This window comes from Petaurus breviceps, unplaced genomic scaffold (assembly GCF_028583685.1).
Source record: "Petaurus breviceps papuanus isolate PSGF00001 unplaced genomic scaffold, PetGlider_PUasm1.0 37, whole genome shotgun sequence".
Classification (NCBI taxonomy): Eukaryota; Metazoa; Chordata; class Mammalia; order Diprotodontia; family Petauridae; genus Petaurus; species Petaurus breviceps.
In genome coordinates, this window is record NW_027186296.1 from 108654310 (window position 1) to 108681224 (window position 26915).

Here is a 26915-nt window from a genome sequence, read left to right on the forward strand (position 1 = left end):
ATATATATATATATATATATATATATATATATATATATATATATATTTTAAACATTTGATTTTAAACCTTTGAATTCCAGATGCTTTCCCTACTTCCCTCATCACCCACCCTTACTAGGAAGAAAAGCAGTTCAATATAGGTTGTACATGTGTAGCTATGCAAAACGTTTCCATAGTGGATATATTGTGAAAAACTGACTATATTTCCCTCCATCCCATTCCACCCCCCCCACTTGTTAAATTCTCTGCTTTGATCCTGTCCCTTTTCAAAAGTGTGTACTCCCAACTTCCCTCCTCCCCAGCCTGCCCTCCCTTGCATCATCCCCCCTCTTGTCCCCTTCCCCCCTACTTTCCTGTAGGTGAGATACCCTATTTAGTATGTATGTCATTCCTTCCCTAAGCCAAATTCATTGAGAATAAGGTTGACCCATTTCCTTTTGTCTTACTGTTCTTTCCCTCTATTGTAACAGTTTTCCCTTGCCTCTTCTGTATGAGATAGTTTACCCCATTCTATCTCTCCCCATCTCTTCTCATTATATTCCTCTCTTACCTCTTAATTTCACCTTTTAAGTGTCATCCCTTCCTATTCAATTGGTCTTGTACCCTCTATGTATCCCCTCCTAAATAGACATATATATATATATGTATGCATACATATATATGTATACATTTCTATTCCCTTCAACTATTCTCATAGTGAGAAATGTTTCATAAGTTACAATAGGAATGTAAGTAGTTCAACTTTGATAAGTTCCTTATGATTTCTTTTCCCTGTTTACCTTCTCATGCTTCTCTTGCTTCTTATATCTGAATGTCAGATTTTCTATTCAATTCTGGTTTTTTCAGCAAAAAAGCTTGAAAGTCCTCTGTTCCACTGAATGACCATATTTTCCCCTGAAACATAATACTCAGTTTTGCTGGGTAGGTGATTCTTGATTTTAATCCCTGCTCCTTTGACCTCTGGAATATCATATTCCAAGCCTTTAGATCCCTCAGTGTAGAAGCTGCCAGATCCTGTGTTATCCTGATTGTGTTTGTACATATTCAAATTGTTTCTTCCTGCCTGCTTGTAATATTTTCTCCTTGATCTGGGAATTCTGGAACATGGCTATAATATTCCTAGGAGTTTTCTTTTTGGGATCCTATCCAGGAGGTGATTAGTGGATTTTTTCAACCTCTGTTTTGCCCTCTGGTTCTCAAACATCAGGGCACTTTTCCTTGAGGATTTCTTGGAGGATGATTTCTAGGTTCTTTTTTATATCATGAATTTTAGGTAGTCCAGTAATTTTTAAATTATCTCTCCTGGATCTATTTTCCAGGTCAGTGGTTTTTCCAATGAGATATTTAACATAGCCTTCTATTTTTGCATTTGCTTGGATCTGCTTAATAGTATCTTGATTTCTCATAAAGTCACTAGCTTCCATTTGCTCCTATCTAATTCTGAAGGAATGATTCTTTTCAGTGAGCTTTTGAGATTCTTTTTCCATCTGGCAAATTTGTTTTTTAAGGCATTCTTCTTTTCATTGCTTTTTTGAGCCTCTTTTGTCATTTGAGTTAGTCTATTTTTTAGGTGTTATTTTCTTCAGTCATGTTGCTGACTCTCATTTCATAATTGTCTTGCATCATTCTCATTTCTCTTCCCAGTTTTTCCTCCACTTCTCTTATTTGGTTTTCAGAATCCTTCTTAAGTTCCTCTATGGCTTATAAGCAGCTTATTCTTTTCTTGGAAGCTTCTGGTGCAGGAGTTCTGACTTTGTTGTCTTCCTCCTGTTCCATGCCCTGATCCTTTTTGTCCCCAAAAAGGGAATCCATAGTCGGACTGCTGGGCTTGCCTTGCTTCCCTAGTTTGCTCATGTTACCACTCAATTACTTGAATTTTGAGCTTTTTGCCACAGTAGAACTCTGCAACCAGAGGGGGAAGCTTTGTCCCGATTGCTGGAGTTTTCGAAACTGCTGGAGCTATTATTTGGGTGCCCTCTCTGAGGCCTCCACACGCTGTGGCAAACTGGTCATGCACCCTAGGACCTCCACCTTAGACCACAATCTGGATGCAAGCAGGTTAAAGCAAGAGCAGTTATCCCTCAGACTGTTTGGTTGGTCCTGCAATCTGCAGACCAGGAGCTCTGAAGCAGCCACACAGCAGTGGCTGCACTGCCGCCAAGCCTCAGCTACTTCTCCCTCCATGGGGCAAAGGCTGGATCGCACTCTCCAACTCCAGGTTCACAAAGTCCACACTGCACTGACCTCTCACTTTGTCCTTAACATTTATGGGTTGATAATTCTGGAAACTGCCACAGCTGCTGGTGATCTGAAGTCCCTCCAGCTGGCAGCTGGTTGTGGCCACCCTGAGGCTAAAACCTTGGGCTCATGCAGGGCTGGGGTCAACTCCCAGAGCGTTGTGCTGGCCACTTCCTGCTGGCGTGCCGGGCTGCCCTCAGTGGGAGGTTAGCTTCTCTGTGTCATTTTGTGGGTTCTGTAGCTCCAAAGTTTGTTCAGAGTCACCTTTTACATGAATTAGAGGAGGTGGAAGTGGGAGCCACATGGATATCTTGTTTCTACTCCACCATCTTGACTCCGTCCCTTGATGTGGACAAGTAAAATCTTAAAGAATAACAAAGGAGAAGAGAACCAATGGGAACTGGGCTGCCTTAAAAAACTTTCTAGAGTCTGATTTATTCTGGGTTCCATCAGAAAAGGGTTTTGGGTTTTTTTTTCTTTAAAGCAACAAAATTCCTTATGACTGGAAATATAGTTGATCATCCTCGGTGTGTTGCGTGATGCTAATGTGCTAGAGGGGCAAAGGAAAAATAAGTTAGTCCCTGACAGTAATTTTCAGTGCAGTTTGGGAGAGAAGGCCTTGTATGTACATGAAACAACTAATATCACTGTCAATCAGTGAACATTTATTAAATGCTTACTGTGTGCCAGGCCCTGTGCTAAGTGCTGGGGATACAGAGAAGGGCAAAAATAGTCTGTTTCCTTAAGGAAATACATATTCAAATTACATCACATTAACTAAGGATTTTAATGATATATTTGAAGTCTCTAGAAGTTAATCTGAGAGGGGAAGACAGGGAAACTGAGTAGTGGAGGTAAGGAGGCAGAGCATTCCAGGCCTGGCGTCAGCTACTGCAAAGGCCAGCCTGGGGATGGAAAGAAGTAAAGTTTAGAAAGACTGGAAAGGTAGGAAGGGGCCATGTTATAAAGAGCTTTAAATGCCAATTGCGTTCACATTTGATCTTGGAAAAATAGGGAACCACTGGAGTTTATTTTTGGAGGAGATGATAATAGTCAAACCTTTGTGATAGAAAAATCACCTTGGCAGCCAAGTGAAATTGAATAGGAGTGGGGAGACTTGATTCAGGGAAATCAGTGAGAAGGCTATTTCACTAATCTAGAAAAGAGATTGTGGTTGTATGAGTGAAGGGAACATAGAGGAGAGATGTTTTGAAGGTAACAGTGACAAAATTTGTGAATATATGGAGTGAATGAAAGTCAGGAATTGAGAATGATACTGAGGTTGTGGCCTGGGAATCTGGGAGAATGGTGGTGTTTTCAACATTAATAGGGAAGTTCTGAAGAGGGAAGAGTTGGGGGCGATAAGGGGTCCTGTTTTGACCATGTTGAGTTTGAGATGTAGATGCTTTGGGAACATCTAATTCAGGATGTCCAGATAGCAGCTATTGACATGATTTTTGCTCAGGAGACTAAGGTTGGATCCATAAATATTGGAATCGTTTTCATAAAGATGATAATTGAACCTATGAACATTAATGAGGTCACCAAATGAAAAAATATAGAGCAAAAAGAGAAAAGAGCCCAAGAGTGAGTCTTGAGGGGCACTCACATTTAGTGGGTATTGATTAGGAAGAAAATGAAATTTGACAACTAAGTTATAAAATTCCATTTTGCTTTTTTAAGATTTAAAATATACTTTTTTTCCTTATTAGAAACAGAGGTAATTGGGGTGTCTAGGTAGTGTAGTGAATAGAGCACTGGCACTGGAGTCAGGGGGACCTGAGTTCAAATCCGGCCTCAGACATTTAACACTTACTAGTTGTGTGACTTTGGGCAAGTCACTTAACCTCAGTTGCCCTCCAAAAAGCAAAAAAAAAAGAAAGAAAGAAACAGAGGTAATGACAGATCAAAGCTGGTGAGAAGTTGAATAGTCTTACCCAAACAATCGTTATTTTGAATTATCAAAAATATGTCCATTTAAATTAAAAGATATCACATTGGGAATTATATAATTTTGTTTTAAATAAAATATTCACTGAAAACAGTTTTAGAAGTCCACAATAGATAAATTTTCATTATTGTTACTAGAGAGGAGCTGATAGATTTGATGTCTAAAATATTTTCATGTCACTAAAGAAAGATAAAGAATAAGGATGTCTTGGGGCGGCCAGGTAGCACAGCGAGTAAGAGCACTGGCTCCAGTGTTGGGATGACCTGGGTTCAAATCTGGGCTCAGATACTTAGCACCACACCCAGAAATAACTGGCCATGTAACCTTGAGCAAGTTACTTAACCCCGATTGCTTAAAAAAAAAAAAAAGGATGTCTTTTATTAAGCATCTTTTATACAAGATTATAATATAGGAACTGGTTAATAAAACACATGATTATCTAGAAAATCAAGCGTACAGTTCTATAAAAATCATCATGATATGTTGGATAGTACTGGATGAGAAATTTGAAAGACAGGTTTAAGTTTTGCCTCAGACATTGATGTTATATCTGAAGTTACACAACCTCTCTGTGCTTTACATTCCTCCTCAGTAAAATGAGGGACTGGACTCAGTGGCTTCTAAGATTTTTTCTAACTCAGATGATCCTATAACACTAAGATTTCTACAAGTTAACAAAACTAAGGATATTTTTTTCTTTGAGTCCTGTGGGTTTTGTCATGTTTGGTTAATGATGATATTTGTATACTGTGTTCATCACTTAGAGATCAGTCTGTGATTTTTAACATCTGAATAATCTTAATTAATTAGTCAAGATATTTTCAAATATGGGAAGAATTCTCAAAGACTTGTTTTTCTTCTTTTTTATTTTCCTAGTGGTGACTGTTCACGAGGAGTATTTTTTAAGCTGATGGCCAGTCATTTAAAGTACTTTAAATTGCTTAAATTTTTTTCTGGTAAGAATCCTTATAAAGATAAATTCTCTTGGCAAATTCTCTTTGACTTCATATCCAGATTACTTGCTGTTGACAAAACTGTTGCAGGTTCTCCTTAAACAGAAGACTTCTTGGTATTTGCCCTTGGTAATTTTCCTTTGCTATCAACCACAAAGGGAATAGGGGGTTTTATTCCTTAGTGATTTAGGACCTTGGTTTTTCCATTTATTTTTCTGTAGTACCTGTTTTTTTAGCAGACCACATTTTCTAGCTAGATTGTAAATAAATCTCATGCTAATGATACACTGAAAAGTTAGGTAATTAACCAATATAGAGTTTAACAATTTAATCCACTATTGCTTTAGTTAGCATACCATTCCAGCGTTTTAATAATTCTAATCTGGATATCTTCTAGGTAGCCCTGCCCTTCACCCTAGAGATAAGGATAGGTAGCCCATTATTGCTGTGCTCTGAGCATAATAGCTTTGTTTCAGTCAGACATTACCTTCTCCAAAGCCACCTCTGACAGTGGTGGCCTCCCCTGGATTCCCACCAACCTATATTGAACTAGTCTTCTCTTTCTGATTAGGAGACAGATTTTCTTTTAGCAGCTGATTCTCATTTGAAGCCATTATTATATGACTTCCCTCTAATCAACTAAGGTACTTTCTAACAACTTAATACAGTCTCTCTAAACTAAATCAAATCATTGCTGTCATTCTTTCTGTTCTGTTTCTCTTTTTAAAAAACCCTTTTTTGATTGTCCTTGTTCCATTGTACCCTAGCAACATATCTGCAAACCACCTCAGGTTTATTACTGAAATTAGAATATCTAATGAACATCATTACATTTGATTAATCTTATAGGAAAAGCAGGTTATGATATGGTATAAGTAGTGAAGTATTTCTAGTTGCTTGCATTAATAGCAAAGTTAGCACAGCTGTTAATACAGACAAGCGAACTGGTTTCCCTTATATAGCTGTCAACTAAGTGTATAAAATGTAGTTTTCAGCCCATATTAAACTTGCTATATTACTCTTCCTGTGAGGTAACATTTTATAGTAAAAAGAACACTTGACTAGGAATCAGATATTGTTGAGATCTTTAAACTGAAAGGGGAAGATAGAGATACACACATCGAAGGAAGGAGAAAACAATAAAATCTGTGGTCTCAGACATGTTTCTTTCTCTCTCTCTCTCTCTCTCTCTCTCACACACACACACACACACACACAATATAGATAATGGAAAAGGTGAACTGGAGAGGCTTTTACAAGAAGATATTATTGATCTTTTAAGTATCCCTGAGACATGGTGGGATAGGATCCATTCTTAGACTATTACTCCAGAAAGGCAGCAGTGAGAAGAGGAAGCTTTTGGAACTCCTGGCTTTGAGCTGTCTAGGACTGGGAGTGAGAACAGGTATCTATAATGTATATGTAGTATTTGTTTTCACATATTTAATTCTATTCCTTTTGCTTCCCTGGGCATGAGTAAAGTCTTACATATAGTCAAAACATACTTATATGTCTGACTCCATTATGGTATACTCATGTGATTGTATTCCAGTGAACTTCCGCAGTAAGAGAAGAGGGCAGAGTTTTCCTAATGAGTGGGGACTGGATCAAAAGACTAATTGGATAGATCTATACAGACCACATTTTTAGACTAATGAGTTATGCACTGATAATAATTAGGAGGGATGGTAGGATCAAGTGAGGTCTTTTTTAAGGATGAAGGAAAAACAAGTATGTTTAGAGAAAGTGGAGAAACAGCCTGGTATAGAGAAATGAAAGGTTAGAGTGAGAGTAGGCTGATAGGAAGGGAAGAAGATGGGCTCAAGGGCAAGGAGAAAGGCCATCATTTCCTCTGAGACAGGAGTCCAGGAGGAGGTGATGGGGAAGACATCTGAGAGAGGTGAGGTGATGAGATGACCGGGATGTCCAGATATTTCCAAAGGCAAGCTTTACACAGGTTGGGATATCTGGCCATTATCACTGAAAATAATATTCAAGGAATCAAGACATGACCTCCAAGTAGTGCTATTTCATGTTTTAGAAGTTTTCCAAAACATTTTGTTAGATTTGCAAAATACTTTTTAAAAGATTGTTTGTACAAACATCATAGTGTTTCCAGTCCTTGTTTGGCATAGAATTTAATCAGATTTAAAATGGTAAGTGTTCTTTCTAAGGTTCTTTCTTTTCTTCCAAGTCAAGTAAAATGAGCCATCTGGGCACTATCATAAAATAAACTGAAACATGTCCAAATATTTTAAAGAAGTCCAAACCTCACCTAAGATTTTACAGAATAAATTACTTAGTTGGAGATCAGTGAGATTTTAGGTATCATTTCATGTTTATATCCCTAGTGCTTAGTGCTCTAGACATAGAAAGTGCTTAATTAAGTGATTGTTGACCAAAATAACTAGGATTATACAACACATATTCTATAGGTGTTGTGAATATTTGGGAAAAGACTAAATATAACTGTAAATGAGTGGGCATGTTTCTATATATAATGTGTGCTTTATCATATGCCGGTTATACTTTAGAAAAATAATTCCTGAATATATTTTTAAATTCTTTCCCCATTTTTATAAGCACTTAGAGGTAAGGTGTTTTTTCCTTATTTTTTAATTTAATTTATAGCTTTTCATAATTCTCTCAATTTTCTCTTTCATAGATCACAATAGAAATAGATCAAAGTAATAAATATCTGAAAAAATTGAAGTTCTTAATTGTTGTTGAATCATTCATTCATATCAATTCTTCATGGTCGTATGAACCATAGCACATCAGACCCTTCTATCTTCCACTATCTCCCAAAGTCTGTCCAAACTCATTTTCATTGCTTCCATGAAAATTTATCTGTCTCATCCTTTGCTGTCCCCTTCCCTTTTTGCCTTCAATCTTTCCTGACATCGGGGGTTTTTCTAATGACTCCTGTTTTTTCATTATGTGGCCAAAATATTTAAGCTAAGTTTTCAATACAAAACTAATTTTTTAAAATTGCATTATCCATGGCAAATCTTCATTTCACATCTTTATTGACATAGCCATCTAGCAAATAAAAGTTTAAATAAATAAATAAGCAAAAGCTATCTGTCAAGTTTCAGGAAGATGTAAGCCAGGAAGTTTGTAAAAAAGAAAAGTTTATGTCCTTTGCATCAGGCAGACAATCTATTCCTAATATGGTACAGTTGAACAGTGGGACAAGAAGCTAGATAGTCAAAACTTTATAGTGAAGTTTTATTATTCTGTTTGGAGTTCTGCAATTTCTAAAGATTAACCATTCATCTATGGCATACATGGAAGGCTTTTAATAAATGATAATCCCTTATTTCTGATGTGAAAGGAACAGGCCAAGTCAAAGGAGAGGCAGATTTGAAATGTATAGTAAGAAGATACTCTCATTTGAGAAAATCCAGGAACCAGAGGGTGAAGGAGAGTAGTTGGGTAAAGCTCACCAGAAGCAGAAACAGAAATGATATTATAATCAGAATATCTTACAGACCACCCAACAGAAAGGAAATAAATGAGTTCAGGAAACAGATCAGAAGCCTGGCATAGGGGCATGCTTTAGTAGTGTTGGAAGACTTCAATTATCTCAACATCTGCTTGGAGAACTCTCTGCCAAAAGCAGAGCACCAATTTATTATTTTTTACTTTCCTTAATGATAATTTCATCCTTCAAAAGATAGAGAAGCCAGTGAGGAAAAATATTATTCTGGACGTGATTCTCTCTGAAAAAGAGGAAGTTCTTGGTTTTGAAAACCAAGGTAACTTTAGAGGAAAGTGATTATATCATCTTAGAATTTGTGATACAGAAGGAGAAAAATGCCAATCAGACTGACACATTCATCCTAGATTTGAGAGGAACAAGTTTCAAAAAGGTAAGAAGGATAGAAAAGATCCAATAACCTAAGGGTTCTTAGCCTTTTTTTATCAAGGATCCCTTTGGCAGTCTGGCATCACCCCTGCACCCTTTCTCAGAATTATGCTTTTGAAAGCATAAAATAAAATACATACAATTAAAAGAGAGACGAATTATCTTGAAATACAGTTATCATAATTAAAAAAAAAAAACAAGTTCCAACCCCAGGTGTTCAGAACCCCTGCAACAGATTAAATTTCTGGACTACACCAAGTTCTTAAACCACTGGAGGATTTCCTCGATAATCTTGAATTCTTGAACCAAACCTATTGGACCCAGTACAGAAATTACTGGACAATTCTTGAATTGGAGCTAACTTAGAATAAGGGATAGAGTCATACAATGTAGAGGGATAAATCTGGCCCTTGCCCTTCGCTAGTCTATGGGACAGCTAGGAGGCTCAGTGGATAGAGTGCTGGGCCTGGAGTCAGGAAGACCTGAGTTCAAATTTGGCCATAGACCAATCCTAACATTGGAAAGTCCTAACGAAAATCCTAACTTCTCAATGAAAATTAGTCATGAAAACTTTTAAAAATAAGTTATTAGCTGTTTATTAATATAACAGCAAAAGATAAGAATATGTGAAGTCTGGAAGGCAACCTTTTTCAGAATGAGGCTGTTCTGTCCACATTATAAATTTGGTGATCAGTGTATCTACCTTCAATTATTTCTTTTCTTTTTTTGCTTTTTGGAGGGCAATTGGGGTTAAATGACTTGCCCAAAATCACACGGCTAGTTAAGTGTTAAGTGTCTGAGTTCGGATTTGCACTCAGGTCCTCCTGACTCCAGGGCCAATGCTCTATTCACTGCACCACCTAGCTGCCCCTACCTTCAGTTATTTTTTTCAGTACATAAGTATAAGTATCTGGCATGTCCTCATTCTCACTGGCTGCTTCTCAGATAATTTTAACATTATGCAACTGAGCTCAAATTTTAAAGCAATCTGCCCAACCAACACTTGGCAGCAAAAGTTTCTTCACTATTAGTTTCCTTTTCATTTTCTTTCACTCATTTAAATAAACTTAAAGGTTTTGTCTGAATGGTTGTTCTGCTAAGAGGATTGTTTTGTTTTTTATTTCAGTTCTCAACTCATGCAACTAAAAGATGCTCCATTTCTGTAACTTTAACACTACTGTTTCTTGTAGTTGTTTGCAAACCACAGAAACTTAATAGAACTTTGCCTTTTTCTTTTGATTCACCTACATATTGTATGATATTCCATACTATAGATTCAGACATTTCAACAACTCATCCAATTTTAGAGTTATTATGATTACATTCATGCCATTCAACTACATCGAATTTTTGTCCTAATATAATAACGAAGTTTTTTCTTTTTTGCATTGGCAGTGTTTCCAACTGAGAGATTTTTTTTGTCCATGTTGTTAAGAGCTCTTTTAAAAAAATTAATTGGTAATATGGTATACAATAGTACATTAGTCCATATATGACAATAAGCAAGTACAGATTGACTAGTAGGAGTGTGTGAACACCTCTGACTATATTGTACACATCATATTAATTGAATTTTGGCTCTCATTAAATGCAACCTGGTATAGTTTTACATTTCACAGTATTTGAATTTATATTATTTGTAACCTAGCTACAAATGCTAGCTATTATTATACCCTTTTCTTCTTTTCTAACCCCCCCTCCCTTTTTTTTTAATAAGGAAGAATTCTCCTTACTAAAGGCCCAATACTTACCATTATTCCTGCCCCTGGCAAGCATTTCCTAGGACCTCTTGATACTATAAGTTTCTGGTGTCATTGACAAAGAGTCTTTCTTGGGTCTATCTTACCCAAAACGGATATTGCCCCATTTTGATGCAGAATTAAAAACCACTATTAGCAATTAACATAAAAATCCTAAATAGAAGATTTTTAATAAGTACTTTTTAAGAAAGGTGACAGATTGGGCAGCTAGGTGGCACAGGGAATAGAGCACCAGCCCTGGAGTCAGGAGGACCTTTGTTCAAATGCAGCCTCAGACACTTAACACTTATTAGCTGTGTGACCTTGGGTAAGTTGCTTAACCCCAATTGCCTGGCTCCAAAAAGCAAAAAAACAAAAAGAAAGGTGACAGGTATTTGTATCTTAAAGACATTGACTCACATTAGGCACCCACCCATTAGGTATCACCTTACTTCAGAGCTAAAGACTTTTAGTACTGTTGAGTGTGAGTTGCAAAGTGTTCTTTGAGTAGTTTAGAATACACTAGTTGTTCATTTCATTTAGGTATAGTGAGAGGAAGAATGATAATAGATTATTACCAATTTAATCTGTGATAGAGTATACATAGTTGGCATTTCAAAGTAATTGAAGAAACTGTACCAGATAGTTATGTTATCTGTAATAGAATATCAAATAATTTGGTATAAAATTTAAAATAATTCAAATTATTAGAAGAACAGTTATGTATCAGATTGCTACTAGATGATTTCAGGCACTTAATGGAACTAAAATATATAAAGGCTTTTTTACATTGAAAAAGTCTCTATTTAAAATTCTGAATCTCTTTTTGTGTTTACCTAGTTGAAACAAACAGATTGAGAATACTAGAATGTAGACTTTCAAAAACAAAGGAAAAAAGTATAGTTTTTAGCTCATCTCCTAGAAGACATATTTAAATAAAGATACCCTCAAACCAATCCCCTTAGTTTCTTTAAGAATATTACAACCTATACACGGCCAGTTATTATTTCTGGGTGTGGTGCTGAGTATCTGAGCCTGGATTTGATCCCCAGGAGCTGGTGCTCTTGCTCGCTGAGCCACCTGGCCGCCCCTGAGCAATTGGGGTTAAGTGGCTTGCTCAGGGTCGCACGGCCAGGTGTTTCTGGGTGGGTGCTGGGTGTCTGAACCTGGATTCGATCCCCAGGTCAGTCCGGCATTGGAGCCGGTGCTCTTGCTCGCTATGCTACCTGGCTGCCCCTTCATCCAGATATCTTGTTTCTAAAATTGCTGAACATACTGAACCCAATCATGTTCTAAGTATGTCCAAATACTTTGCATACAAGCATTTTTGCTGTTTAAAAGTATGTGATAATATGATTGTGCTGGAAATTAAGGTGAAAATCATTGTGGGGGGGGGTTGTAATGGTTTAATTTGTTTATTCATATATTTAATTACCTTAATAAAGATATAAGTAGACATAGCAAAAAAAAAAAAAGAATGTTACAACCTAGTGAGGATGTTGTATATAATTTTTTGTCCCAGCAGCCACAATGATATATGTATTATATGTGGGGAAGGAGTTTTGAGGAGCCAAATTAAGTCAAGGTGGAACATGAGAGATGTCACAAAAAACAATTTAACTCTGTTTGGTGCCAGGTTCTGGGAATACAAGGACCAAAAGGGAACAGTTCTTTCCTTCAGAGAGCTTCTATTCTCCTGGAAGGGATATAGCATGTACACAAATAAGCATGGTACAGAACAATTTCAGAAGGGAGAAAGCATTAATAGTGGGGAATAAGGGAAGGCTTCATGGAAGACAAGTGCCAAGCTGAGTGTTAAAAGAAACTAATAGTGATATTTAATCATAGTTTCTTGCATCCTAGAAGGTGAGTCCCCCTGACTTGCCTCTTGAAGGGCATAGGGGATAGGTTGTATAAAAGCATGAAAGAAATAGATGGAACATTAAGTGAGGATCAGCTAATAGTTCAGTTTGACAAGGATATATACTATATATGTAGGAGAATGTGGAAATAAGTCTGGAAAAGTAGTAGGAGATAGATTTTGGAGGGTCTTAAATTCCATACTTACTAGCAGTATGACCTTCAGTAAGTAACTTAACCTTTTTGGGTCTCAGTTTCTGTATCTATAAAATGGGAATAGTAAAATTTCATACTGCCTATTAAAAAAGGACTATTTTGAAGATCAAATGAGATAATGTATGCATATCATCTTGTAATCATATGGTCCTATATAAATTTAAAGTCTTAAGAAGCTAACAAAGCATAGTGATCTATTAATAAAATATTTGCAGTTTTGTTTGTCTATTTGAATTTTAAAAACAATTGGATGATATCATTACTGGCACCGACAATCTAAAAAGTTACAACATAATCAACAATGTAGAATAAAACTTGAAATAAGCATTTTTCTCTCATGTTTCCTGAAATTATTTGTTTGGGACATTATGTACATGCTGGGAACCCATAAGTTTGTACTGCAAGTGCCTGATGAGCTAGGCTTGGTCCTTTGCCAGGGACTCATGTTTGCACTGGGCACAGAAAACAGAGGCTAGGTGCTGGCAGGATACTAGCTGTGTAGGTATCCAAATTATTAAAACTGTGCTTAATAAAGAGCAGTTCAGCATATAGCACTAAACTTTATTCATAACTAGTTTTTGACTTATCTCTGTGTAGTCTCTTTCATATATCTGATTTAAGAGATTGTTACTCTTCAAATTTTTTAATATCGTCATATCTCCCAAAATCTTTTCTTGGTAATAAGCAGTTTGTACTCTTTTTTTAATCTATATGGAAATGTGGGATCAGGGGAAGCCAAAAGGCAGAGAATCCTTCCTGTCCTTTGTATCTTTAGAGTACTGGGGAAGCAAGCTATTGGTCAAAATAAGTTAAGAAGTAACCACTTATTCTATGTCATGAACAGTCATAAAAAGAATAGGAAAAAAAGATCTTTTTCCTTATGGAATTTGCAGTAAATGAAAAAGACATATGAATAGATGCAACAAAAACGTGCCAGACATGTGTAAGCACAAACAGCCATGGAGACCTAAAACATATGGGCTTTTTTTACATATGTGTACATAAATCCAGACCAGAAATTGTAGTAAAGAGAATGGTAGATGCTGAGGTATGAATAATTAAGAAGGCTTATTTGAAGTGAGTTTTTAGCCATATTTTTTTTAAAAGAAGGATGTCTTAGTGAGTATGTGGAACAATTATAATAGGTCACATTTGCATTATACATTTGTTGTTCTGTCATTTTAATCATGACCAACTCTTTGTGAACCCACTTGCGCTTTCTTGGCAAAATACTGAAGTGATTTGCCATTTCCTTCTCCATTTCATTTTACAGATGAGAAAACTGAGGTAAACAAGGTCAAGTGACTTGCCCAGGATCACACAGCTAGTAAGTGTCTGAGGCTGGATTTGAACTTGGGTCTTTATGACTCCAGGCCAGAAAGATCAGGTCAAAGTTTCTGTGCCAATAAGCAGTGGGATTTACCCATGCATGAGTGATTGTTGTATTTCCACATTCAGCAAGATAGAAAGAACTGCATTAAAAAAAAAGATTATAAAGGATGCCAAATATTTTGAAATTTAGTCATCAAAATATATATTTTTTTAAGTTTGCAAACCTGAGGTAAGAACTGCCACCTTACAATATCTTGTGTCGTGGAAATATACAAGCTTGTCCCCATGCTCTAGTTCAAAATTCTTTGATTAGATTCACTTATTTAGAACCCTGAAAAACCTTCTGGAGTTAGCGATATGTTTGTCCCATTTTGTAAATATAACTAATCATTCTTTTCATATTTAGCAATTGTTTTTACATTTGCTGTTTTATCTTTCTAAAAATTGGGGCATTTCCCCAAAAAATTACATATGAAGTTCTTATCACTTAATGCCTATAAAATTGTGAATATTTTAGTACAGAAAGGGAAAAAAACACAAGGTCTGTAAAGAGATCACTTAAAAAAATTTTTTTTGATATCAGTGTTTACACAAAGACAAAACTAAGGCCCTAGGGAGTCACACTCTAAAATGGAACAACAGTTGGTTTAAATTAGGTTTCCATGTGAAATACAGTATAGCTATTTTTTACTAACATTGTGGGAAAGTATATGGGAAATGATTTAACTGATAGGAATTAAATCTGGATGCACGATCAACATTTAGACATGAACGCCTAACAGCACACTTAATTCTTATCCTTCCATTTGAGTCAGCTCCTTGTAGGAGTTGTTAAGCAGTACGAGGCTACATAACATCCAGGCCACATTCATGCTGCTTCACTAGAACAGCAGTGCAGTCATTGATAGCCAAGTGCACTGAAGGACCTGAAAGGCCACTTTCCAAAGTGGCTAATTTTTTATTTTTTTAATTTAATTTTTAAATTTTTATTAGTTTTAATCAAGGAGAAACTAAGTATGCTGGAAAGAAAACTGAATGAAGTGTTAAGAGAATTCCTGGGAACCAGTGTTGATATTAGCTGTTGGTGTTTAAGTAGGTTATGCAATTTATCTGGGTCTCATTTTACTATACTCATATATCAAATTAGTATATTGGAGAGGGGAGGTAAGAAACCAGATGAATCAGTGACCATCATTTCTGTGACAGCCTCAGTTTCAATGAGCCCTTTTCCCCATAAGCCATCCAGGTATCAACATGAAGATGCCAGTATTTCAACAAATAGCAATTGAAGGAATATCTGTAGGCATGTACTGATAGTTACATTATTGCTTGCATAAGTCTTGTCAGTGCTTGCTTGCATTTTACTTATCAGCGTATGTATAATGATAAGAAGAATGACTCAACAACCTAGGGGATATGGAGTATGTGCCTTGTTCCTCTCCACCAAGGGGCCCCTTCAGAAGGCTCTGAACCCAGGTATACAAATTAGGTTTAGTCCTGGGGAACCTGTCCTCCCTGAGAGAAGGGTCAGGTTCTTTCCATTTTTGTTTTGTTTTCACATTACAAGTATTTACATTTTATTTACTGAGATTACTCTCAACTTTGTGAGAAATTTCTTGTAAGAAAGTAAAACAGTTAAGTAAAACACAGCTCACACCTAGGAGTTCCAGAATCTCCTCTCTCCCACTGCTACATGGGAGGGGTGGGGGTAGGAACCTGCCACCTCCAGGCCAAATGTGGCCTTCTAGGTCATTGGCTGTGGCCTTTTGACTGAGTCCAAGTTTTACAGAACAAATCCTTTTATTAAGGGGATTTGTTCTGTACAGTTTGAATTCAGTCAGAGGGCCTCGTGTGGCCTCTAGGCTGCAGGTTCCTCACCCCTGGTCTAGACATTATGGATTCCAGCTGGCTTTTGATTCTACTACTCTTCAGCTTGGAATCCTTCTTTATACCAGCAAGTGAAATTGATTCAGGTTCAAAACAGACGGCATAAGTTTCTCAGTCCTATCCAGAGGCCAGCAAGATGCAAGCATAGATACCCTGGAGCCATTACTCCCTATTCCTATCTTCATTCTTGTTCCTTCTTTCCAAATTTCATATGTTGTCCATTACTCGGTCAGCTTCGTGTTGAATTCTTTCCCCACCAAGCTTTATGAGTGGGACAGCCCAAAACTTGGAATCCATGGTTCATTCCCTTGGGGAATATGTAGGGGGAGATGACTTACAAAATAATTTATAAGTGAATCAGATGGGTATAACCAAAGTGTTGTGTAAGGTTTGGGGGGAAAGGTTATTATTAATTGTGGGGATCTGGGAAGACTTGCTGTTGAAGATGGAATTTGATTTGAACCTTAAAGGATGGATTTAATTCTTAAAGAATTGAGAATTTACCCAAGAAGGGTAGGAGAAACATTCATGGTACAGAAAATTATGTGAGAAAAGGCTCAAAAAGCAGTAAACCATGAGGTTATATAGGTGATGCTGATTAGGCTCATTTGGATAAAGTATATGTCCTGTGGAAAGTGGGTTAGTGTGAGATAAAGCTAGAGAAATAGGTGGCATCAAATCATGAAGGGCGTTAAATGTCAGATTAAGAAGCTCTAAAGTTACTTAACAGACAATAAGAAGCTCTGAGTTTTGAGCAGAAGAGTAACATTACTAAATATATGCTTGTTTCATCTAACATGGACAAATGAGAAGATTTATTCGAAGGCTATTGAAGTCCGGGGAAATAGTAATGAGTGCTATAGTAAGATGGAAGTAACAGGAAAAGAAAATGGATAGATATAAAAGATATTTGGTGTTTTAGAAATAGAAGAAATAGGACTTGGTAACTATTTATGAGAAGTGAGAATATGGGAAGAATCAAAAATAACATCATTGAATATTGTTTTTCCTATAAAAAAATGTGCTAAGTTCCACTTAAGTTCACCATTAAGTTCCATGGAATGATAAATAAACTTTTAAAATATGATTTGTTCATTTCCTTCTTCATGAACTTTTAAGAGAAAATATAACCCTCTATTGAAAGTGTTTTGGTTAAAATACAGCAAGAAAGTTTGTTCATTGCTCTTGAGAAGATGGGAAAGGTGGTAGGTACTTCTATATAAACTACTTCAATTCATCCATTGATAGGGGGGAACTAAGTAGAGTTAAAATAGATATAGAAATTGTGCTTAACATTCTCATCCAGGACATATGCTTTCATTTAATATGTCCATACATGATCAGGAAATTAGAGTATACCAGGGCTGGGAGACAGAAAGGAGTGAAGCATAGGGTGGAGTTTCTTAAATATTCCCATCATTTAAGCACACCTGAAGACAGGAACTTGAATTGATTTCATCAACATTTCCACTGGGGCATATAAGGGTCCTGGAATGTAAGAAGGCTGTTATTGTATGCAGTTTGATGGTATGTGGAAAGTAATCTACATTCAACTGTGAAAAAAATGTGATAGTAAGAAAGCATTTTTGTATGTCAGTGGATTATGTTTATATATCAGAAAGAAGCAGTGAGCCTGGGGTGTATAGTATGATAACACCCATAGGTTTGGTTCCTAATTCTCTTCTCCTTGTATTGAAATTCTGTTGTATTCATGGGAGTTTGTTTTAGTTCCAGACATGACTTTATTTGCTGCTGATCTCAAAGGTAGCAAGCACCAGAATGGGGAGCAAATAATGAAGCTATGAAACACATATAGCCTAGCTCTGTTTATGTGAAATGGTAGCCGAGTTTGCTCCCACTATCACTAGAAAAAGGATGTCAGTGATGGGGCAGTAGCCCTAAACTTATATTACATAGAATCAAAGCATTTCTAGCCTTGAAAATCAGCTAGGATCTGAATATTTCTTAGCCTACATCAAGAAAATTTACAGTATTGACCATGTTACCATCTTTTGGGGAACATTACATGACCATTAAGATTCTCCCCAGGGTCAAATAGATATTTTTACCCTTAGGACCTGACCTGTGGAAGTTTTAGGCCTCATATTTAGACTCCCAACACTATTGTGCAACTTATCATTTATTCCAAATTTGAATGTTCCGTTTAATAAATTCTCTGCACATACAGATGCCATTTTGTCTCTTGATGGGACTCTACACCAAAATTTGCTAGAAATATATCACTCTAATCTAGTTCATATATGTGTATATTGCATATGAAGCTAGAAAACCATCAGTAGACCACTCCAGTCCAGCTTCCTAATGGTTCTGAAACTCCAGTGGGATGGGTACTTACTTAGAGTGAGCCTGGAGTATCTACTTCATGCTTTGAAGTGCCTATGAATCTCCCAGTTAGAATTTACTCTAGTGAAATAGAGGATTGGTTGACAAATGTCTCAATTCTGAACATGCTAAAACCTTCCAGTCTCCTTTAGTGCATGAGTGTGATGCAAAAAGCATTGTCAGTAGTAATGCAACATAGTAAAGTGAAGACCTATATAAGGTTTAAGTGCATGTTTGACCTCTTTAGCATGGAACTCCAAACCACTGAATTAATCAACTTAGACAATAACTAATACAGACTATTAGTAAGTATAAATAATTTGTACTTATAATAAGTTAAGAATTTAATTCAACACCGAAGTGTACAAAATAATTTGAGGAATAATTAAAAAGCTTGTCAGAGGTGATAGAGAAATCAGTTATGTGAAAGAATGGTCCAAGTAGCTACTAAGGTTCTGAGTTGTTGGGCCTCTCTGATCGGCCCAACACCTTTCATCCCTGTGGGAACTGTATCCACAATTGCTGCTGCTAGCCTTGATTTCTGTAAAAACTTTGAGCTCTTGGTTCTCTTGGTAGAGATGTAGGTACTCTTCTGCTTTCCTTAATTTGATGAGGTTAACTTCTTTTTTTCAGAGAGAACTTTACTAGGTAATTAAGAGGAAAAGTAAAAGAAAACAAAATACAAAAATTGACAAATTAGATGGCAATTGGAAGCCAAAACTGTGGTTTCATTGGAATGGGAACTCCTATTGAGGAAATTCCCTCTGCCAATGAGCCTGCCCTTAAGTTTATTCTTAGACAGTTGCCTGGGACATGGAAAGGTTAAGTTATTTGCCCATGGTCACACAACTGATATGCATTAGAGGCAGAATTTATTCCTAGGCCTTCTCAGCTCTCAGTTCACTGTGCCCCAAAGAAATCTTTTTCTAATCTACCAAAATTGTTTTGACTTCTACAAATAAATTTTTTTTCTATTCTGCTCTTCAACCCTTGCTATAAGGAAAGCCTAGAAGGGTCTAAAATGTGTCCACTAATCACTTTTGCTATTAGATGAAACTTAGCTCCTCAGATTTCAAGTAGACTTCTCTTCCCACTCTTTCTACTAGCCCTACAATCAATTGTAGCCATCAACACAACAGTATTTCTGCCATTATGCTGTCTTCAAGAGGTATAGATCATTTATTTTCTTTGCTCTCAGTTTTCATTGCCTGGTTTCTCCTCTCTCTCCCACTGGACATCCCACTAAGTTCCTGGAGGATGACTCTATTTATCTTATCAGCTGGCAAAGCTAAGATGAAATGCAAAGCCCAAGCAGAATAAATAATCATATATTTCATGGCACTGGTTATCAGCTGGCGATTTATATTCTGCTTGTCTCCCAAACACGTCATGCATCCAAAATTCTGCCATCCTATGGAGAGCAATTTGGAACTATGCCCGAAGAGCTATAAAACTGTGCATACCTTTGATCCAGCAATACCACTGCTAGTTCTTTATCCCAAAGACATCCAAAAAAAGGGAAAAGGATCTATTTGTACAAAAATATTTATAGCAGATCTTTTTTTGGTGGCTAAGAATTGGAAATCAAAGGGATGCCCATCAGTTGGGAATAGCTAAACAAGCTATTGTATGTGATTGTAATGGAATATTATTGTGCTATAAGAAACAACAAACAGGATGATTTCAGAAAAACCTAAAAAGTCTAACATGAACTGGTACATAGTTAAGTGAACAGAACCAGGAGGATGCTGTTCACAATAATAGCAATATTGTTCAGTGAAGAATTGTGAATGACTTAGCTATTCTCAGCAATACAACCATCCAAGACAATCCCAAAGGACTAATGATAAAGCATACTATTCACCTCCAGAGAAAGAACTGATGCTGTTTGAATATGGACTGAATCATGCTATTTTTTCACTTTCTTTCATTTTTTGAGTCTTTTTGTTCAAAATGACTAATATGGAAATGTTTTACATAATTATACATGTATAACATCTGATTGCTTACTTTCTCAGGGAGGAGAGAGGAAAGGGAATAAGGAATAGAATTTGGAACTCAAAACTTTACATAAAAATGTTAAAGAATTGAAAAAAACCTTAAAGATAAAGTGATTACAGATAGTTTCCACTCAAAGTAAGAAAAGGGCCATGTTATTATAGGAGATAGTAATAACCAATTGAGATTCATCAGAGAAGGATTTTTATTGAATATTTTTCTAAATGACTTCCATGTATCAGATTAAGGAGAAAACTAGAAAATTTCAAAGTGCAAATAATTGAGTGTGTATATTAAAGGGTATAATATTACTTTTATAATGAAGAACTGAAATATACCGAGATCAACATTATATTTATGACTTAATTTGACATATAATGATATGTACTCTCAGAACTCCTCAGTCCAGTGGTTCAACACCCTCATTTCAAAGGTAAAAAAAAAAAAAGCCCAGAGAGCTTAAGTGATATGACCAGAAACATACAGTTAGTAAGTGACAGAGCCAGGACTAGAACCCAGGCCTTTGGACAGTCCGTCCAGTGTTCTTCTGACTCCATATGATGTGCTGCCTTTCTGAAAATACTTTTAAATAAATGTTCTTGGTATAAACATTTATGTTTAAATATTATTTAAGGTATGACTGCAACTTTTTTCCACCTCATTATTTTTATAAGGTGAGTTCTTGGGTGACATGGCTGATACTCACAGCAGGCACTATGGAAGAAAAACGGGAAGTCTTCTCCTACTTAGTACACATTGCAAAATGCTGCTGGAATATGGGCAACTACAACGCTGTTATGGAATTCTTGGCTGGCCTCAGGTATGGTCATTGGTGAATGAAATTAATATTAAAACAATCCTGCAAACATTTACGTAATTCTATATAATTATATAGAATATATATAATTTTGTATCTTTCAAGTCACTTACATCACTGAATTGTCTTACCAGTTACTTTACATAAATATGTCACGATTTAGTAATTAGAAAATGCAGTGAATTCTATTGAGTCCTCTTTTCCTTGTTCCTGAGAGACAGTATAGAGATCAGTCTCACACCAGTTATTCAAGGTCTTAATTGGATGCTCGTACATCACAGACTTTTGCTTTCTACCTGTCCTCACTGACTTGAGAGTTAGACTCTATCCAGGCTTTGTATTTCTATAGGTTTTGGATTTCTTCTGTGTCATGAATTGCAAAATTTCAGATAAAACTATTTTGATCTAGATGGTGAGGGATATGGAAAACATGTCATATCAGGGATTAGAGATGTGTAGCCTGGACAAAAGAAAATAAGACAAGACTAACAGTTGTCTCCAGATACTCAGAGGGCTCTTGTGTGCAAGAAGAATCAGACATGTTCCAAAGGGAATAGAACTTCCACCAAAGGGACATTTAGAAATATTTCACCTCAATATAAAAAAAAACTTTACAAAATTTGAATAGTTCTGCCTCTTAAATGTGGTGAATTATTTATTATTAGTGTTTAAGGAAGAAATGGATGACCATCTGTCAGTGGTATTATAAAAGGACTTTCAACCATGGATGAAGAGAGAAACTAGTTAATTTCTAAGGCTTCTTCCAGCTTAAGAGTTCTTTCTTATTCTGCGCAGCCAGCCTTTCCCCTCTCATTTCAGCAATTCTTCAAGGATTATTAATCTCTTCATCACTATCTTTATTAATTTTATAGGTGCTACAAACTAGGTATTAGGTTATGTCCCAGATAGAATTCCTGTCCCAGTGGGATAATACTCTATTCCTATGTTCCCAACAATGTCACACCAGATAATATGTTACGATGGGGCGCTATCCAGGGGCGTTTTAATGCCTTCACCACACCTCTTAGCTAGGTCTGTGAGATAATACACTTATCTTCATGTTTGGAATGCTCCTCCAGTCTTCTCACAAATTAGCAAGGAGTTCCAAGAAGCTGACCACTACTACTTGGCGGTCTTGGGGGTAACCCTATAGACTTCAGCTTACTATTTCTGGCTCTTGAGTCCCTATCCTATATGTTTTCTGTCTATACAATCAGCTATTCATAGTAATAACACTTTTAGATCTTAAACATAGCCATTTACTTAATAATAATGCAAAGGAAATAGCATTTTAGATATTAATATGTTAAAGTAAACACATAAGTAATAAAATGTAATATAAATATAAACCTAGATCACCATCTCCTAAATCACAATGCACTCAATAGCTGTGGTAAGGAGTGGACACATACTTATAAGAAACTGGATTGGAAACACATGGGTGAGGGAAATCCACGTGCTTAGGATAACCTGTGGCTCTAAACTGCAGATTTCAATGTTGCTGGTCCATTCAGGAACATCTATACCACAAGAATGATTTCTCTGCTAACTGCTTGAGCAAATATAACCTCCTTTAGTTAACCATCACCCTAAAAAGAACATTTAGAAAATGTTAGCTCTTAATGTAAATAGAAGTTCTCTGTAAGCCATGCAAATTCCAAACTCATCAAACTGTCTATCTCTGGGCTTACAGACCAGACTTGACTAGACTAGACCAGACCAGCCAGTTACAAACTCTCTCAAATCTTTTGCCGTCAAATCAGAACAGAGTTCACAGCAACACAGTTCAGGTTCAACTCACCAGCACACCCCAGCAGTTGCAGCCTTTTCTTCTCTTCCTTGTCAGCTAGAATTGTTAACAGAGAACCACCCTTATGAAAAGCTTCACCTTTGTCCAGCTCTAGGTGGTGAGGAAAGGCAATACCTGTTACTGGAGCTCTTAGCCAATGACATCAGTTCTCTCCTGCCAATCAGGAACCACTCAACTAAAGCCCTCTCAGCTGTCTGCCTCTGATAGTCACAACTCCAGCAGGAGAAGCTCTTCAGAGCCCCTGCTGTTTCTTCCCCTCTTTTTTAATTGCCTCTTCCCTTGCAGCTCTGTTGCTGCTGTTTTCTCACTAAGATGTCACAGCTCCTCTAACTCTTCTGTCAAATCAGTAGTCCTTTTCTAATCATACCTCAGTCTCCAAATGCTTATAGCATTTCTCATTTTCTTAATTTTTCCCTCTTTAATCATAAAATATGTATATGGATATTATGGTAGATACCCACCACATCTCAGCTCTGGTCTTTCCAGTAAGGCAGTCTGTCTCTTTAGCGCCCTTGAAACTATATTTATTTACATTCATATTTCTTTAGTTTTAATAAATAAAAGATCTTTCTCTGTTTCTTTATGATTTTAATCAAACGAGATGATAAATTTGTAAATCACTACACTGTTAACAAAGAAATCCAAGTCCTCAAATCTATGCCACAGATGATTTCTCTCCAAAACTGTCCAAATCCTATTGGAAAGTCATTTCTTCATACATATATCTTCTCAGTTTACATTAAAACAAAGTCCTTTTCATTAACTGTGCCTTATAAAAAAGGCCATCAAAAAGTAGTATACCTTACACCAGCAATAGTGAGAACCTCACTTCCTTCTCTGTCCTGCATCTTACATCTATTTCATCAGTAACCCATTCTGCCTTTAGTGACCTTTCCTGTTTGTCTCTTTAAGCATTGACCTTTAACATAGGGTATTACATAAAATAGTGCTCCAGCAAAAATAAATGGCAGATTTAAATATCACTTTAGAGGGAATTCGGTATTGTCATGTTTTATGACTTTGCTGGAGGCCTTATTTCATGACCAAAAAATCCCACCCAAATTTTGGAGCTTCCATCAGTGAAATTAAAGGCAAAAGAATAGCCTTAGATTGCTATAAAAAATCTGTGGTGAAGCAAGATCTTGGGCCCAACCTAGAGTGAATTTATGCAACCCTCAGATTCAGTTACAGAAGCAGATGGATTTCTTTTGGCCCTTAAGACCAAGAAAATCTCAAACTTATCTTTACAGATTTATCTTTTTGGAGCCTCTCCCCAGGCCTGCTTCAGCTTAAACCTGTGTCCTTGGCATTAGCCTGAATTGAAATTGGTTCTTGAAACCAATTAGAAGAAATGGTACTGGATGAGTACTATAGCTGCTTGCCTGCTTAGTAGTATCAGACTATTATGTAAAGGAGCAAATTTCATTTTTTTTCATTGCATTTCAATAAAATATATGTGCACACAGATGGTTGATTATATAATTGTGGCATAAAATGATGTACAAACATTCAGCCTCTGATATTTATGCACACATGGTATAGCTATTAAAACACATATAGATTTCAAGCTAGAATACACCTTAGAGGTATTATTAATTATGACTGTAGTTCTCTCTTTTTTGAAGATATTTCATTGTATATTTATCAAAACTAAATGCCCTAGAATCTATGCCTGATCTTTTGTTTTGGGCTCTGTAGATTCCCAGAGAGCTATGGGTGCTTTTTAACTGTCAGGAGAAGAAAGCTAAAATTGCTTTCTCACACAGTGTTAGTTGAAGTAAAGCGAAGAGCCAGTTCATGTAAAATTGTAATTGTTTACTCTGAGTGGTTTTATTTCTCCTTCAGCCACCAAATTATGTCTGTTTGCAATAGGTCAAGGAAAGTTTTAAAGATGTGGCAGTTTATGGACCAGTCTGACCTTGAAACCATGAGAAGCCTGAAGGATGCAATGGCCCAACATGAATCTTCCTCTGAATACAGGAAAGTGGTGAACCGGGCTCTGAATATTCCTGGCTGCAAAGTGGTTCCTTTTTGTGGTGTCTTTTTAAAGGAGCTTTGTGAAATTCTAGATGGAACATCTGGATTTATGAAACTTTGCCCACGATATAACTCACAAGATGAAACTCTAGAGGTAAATCCTTTCAACACTACATCAACCTGCTTCCTTTTCTGTATTTTTAAAAACTAATTAGCATTGATTAAAGGGTATACTTTGTTGCTGTTGTGTTTACTATTGGTTCTTAATATGTCACTAACATCTCCCAAACACCTTCAAGAACTGTATAAAGCTAGTTGACTGATTGACAAAATACTGCTTCTCTGTATTCGGGGGCCTTATAGATCATACATCTGGGCCTGGAAGGGAATTCAGAGATCATCTATCTTCTCCAGCCTCTTTATTTTATAAGTGAGGGCACTGAGGTCCAGGGAAATTATTTCCTTGCCTAAGGACACACAACCAGTACAAGTCAGAGGTGAATGAACATCAGAGGGAGGATTTGAACTCACATCCTCTCACCCTAGGGTTAGTGTTCTTTCCACTCAGCCATGCTGTCTTCTTGTGTTCTACAAAGGGTGATATTCTGAAAAGAATGTGTGCACTGACACAGGAAGGAGGATAATGTTTTAATTGATTTTCTGGATTTTAAAACTCATGTCGTTGGTTGATTTTTCCTTGAGGAGAATGAATGTAGAGCAAGCAACAAAGATGTCTCCTAAGAGATTAATAATATAAAATAACAATGCTTCTTAATAATAATAATTTGTGTAGTACTTAAAGGTTTACAAAAATACTTTACAAATATTATCTTATTTTATTCTCACAATAGCCCTGAAAAGGAAGGTAAGTATAACTATCTCCATCTTACATATAAGGACAATTAGATAGTCAGAGGTTAAGAGACTTGACCCAGGGTCACACAGTAGTGAGTGTTTGAGGCTGGATTTGAATTTGAGTCTTCCTGAATCCTAGTCCTGTGCTCTGTCCACTCTACCATCTAGCTGCCCTATCCTTGGAAGGATTAGCTACAGACTTTCATTCATTGCTACATCATATCTTCCAAGCCCATTGCACGTTCTTCCGTGCCCTGGGAATAGGGGAGATGCTGTACACTTGAACTCTAAGACATCTGGGCAGGTGGAACTAAGAGCCAAAAAGAGTAAGAAAGGAGCATGAGAAAGCCCCATTTCAGGTGCTCAAAATAAACTGGAGGTTTGGAAGTTGGGGGGAATAGAAAACCCTGAAGACCTTAGAAGGAGATATGAGGAATGTTAGGAAACGTGGCATTTATTATGGCCTATCACTTTTCACAGGAATAGAGGCTGATAGTGACTGACTGACTTCTGTGCCCACTTTGCAAAGGACTGACTAGAGACCTCTCCTCTGTGTCACCCTGAACAATAGAAGCAGCATGTGTGACACATAGTGGCAGAGACTTAGAGTGCCCCTGGACGAGCGGCAGCCAGTGTGGAGCCAAGTATCTCTTGCCCACTCTAGTCACATCACTTTCTATAAGTTCTGGTTTGGGGTGGGGGGGAGCAGGAATTAGGACATAGGAGGCAGTAGATTTGATGGAAAGAAAGCTGAATTTGGATGAGAGGAGCTTGGGTTGAGTTTTGGCTTCATTCCCTTTGTGACTTTGGACAGATCACTAGACCTCTCTGGGCCTCAGTCTCTTCATCTGCAAAGCAAAGGTGCTTTACTTCTTAGGTCCCTGCCACCTCTAAATTTGTGATCCCAGCCAATGTACAGGCCCATGTGCATGTCCTCCAAGTGATAAACACTGTAACATTCTTGTTCTTAAGGCAGAGAGAAGCAAACCTACTGTCATGTGGGCAACTGGCCATAGCTCTGGCTTCTGGTGTGGAAAAGATTCCAACAGAAAGAGAGCTGCACATTCA

General features: G+C 36.9%; 1 protein-coding gene across 4 annotated transcripts in view; it reads left to right on the forward strand.

Annotated features, from left to right (window-relative positions):
• Positions 1-26915, forward strand: part of PLCE1 (phospholipase C epsilon 1) — a 372466-nt gene that overhangs the window by 225009 nt on the left and 120542 nt on the right. For all 4 annotated transcript variants that reach the window (XM_069099269.1, XM_069099271.1, XM_069099270.1 and 1 more), the window contains exons 5-6: positions 21063-21208; positions 24888-25146. In XM_069099269.1, coding sequence (XP_068955370.1) covers positions 21063-21208; positions 24888-25146 — 405 coding nt within the window. The remainder of the gene's footprint in view (positions 1-21062; positions 21209-24887; positions 25147-26915) is intronic.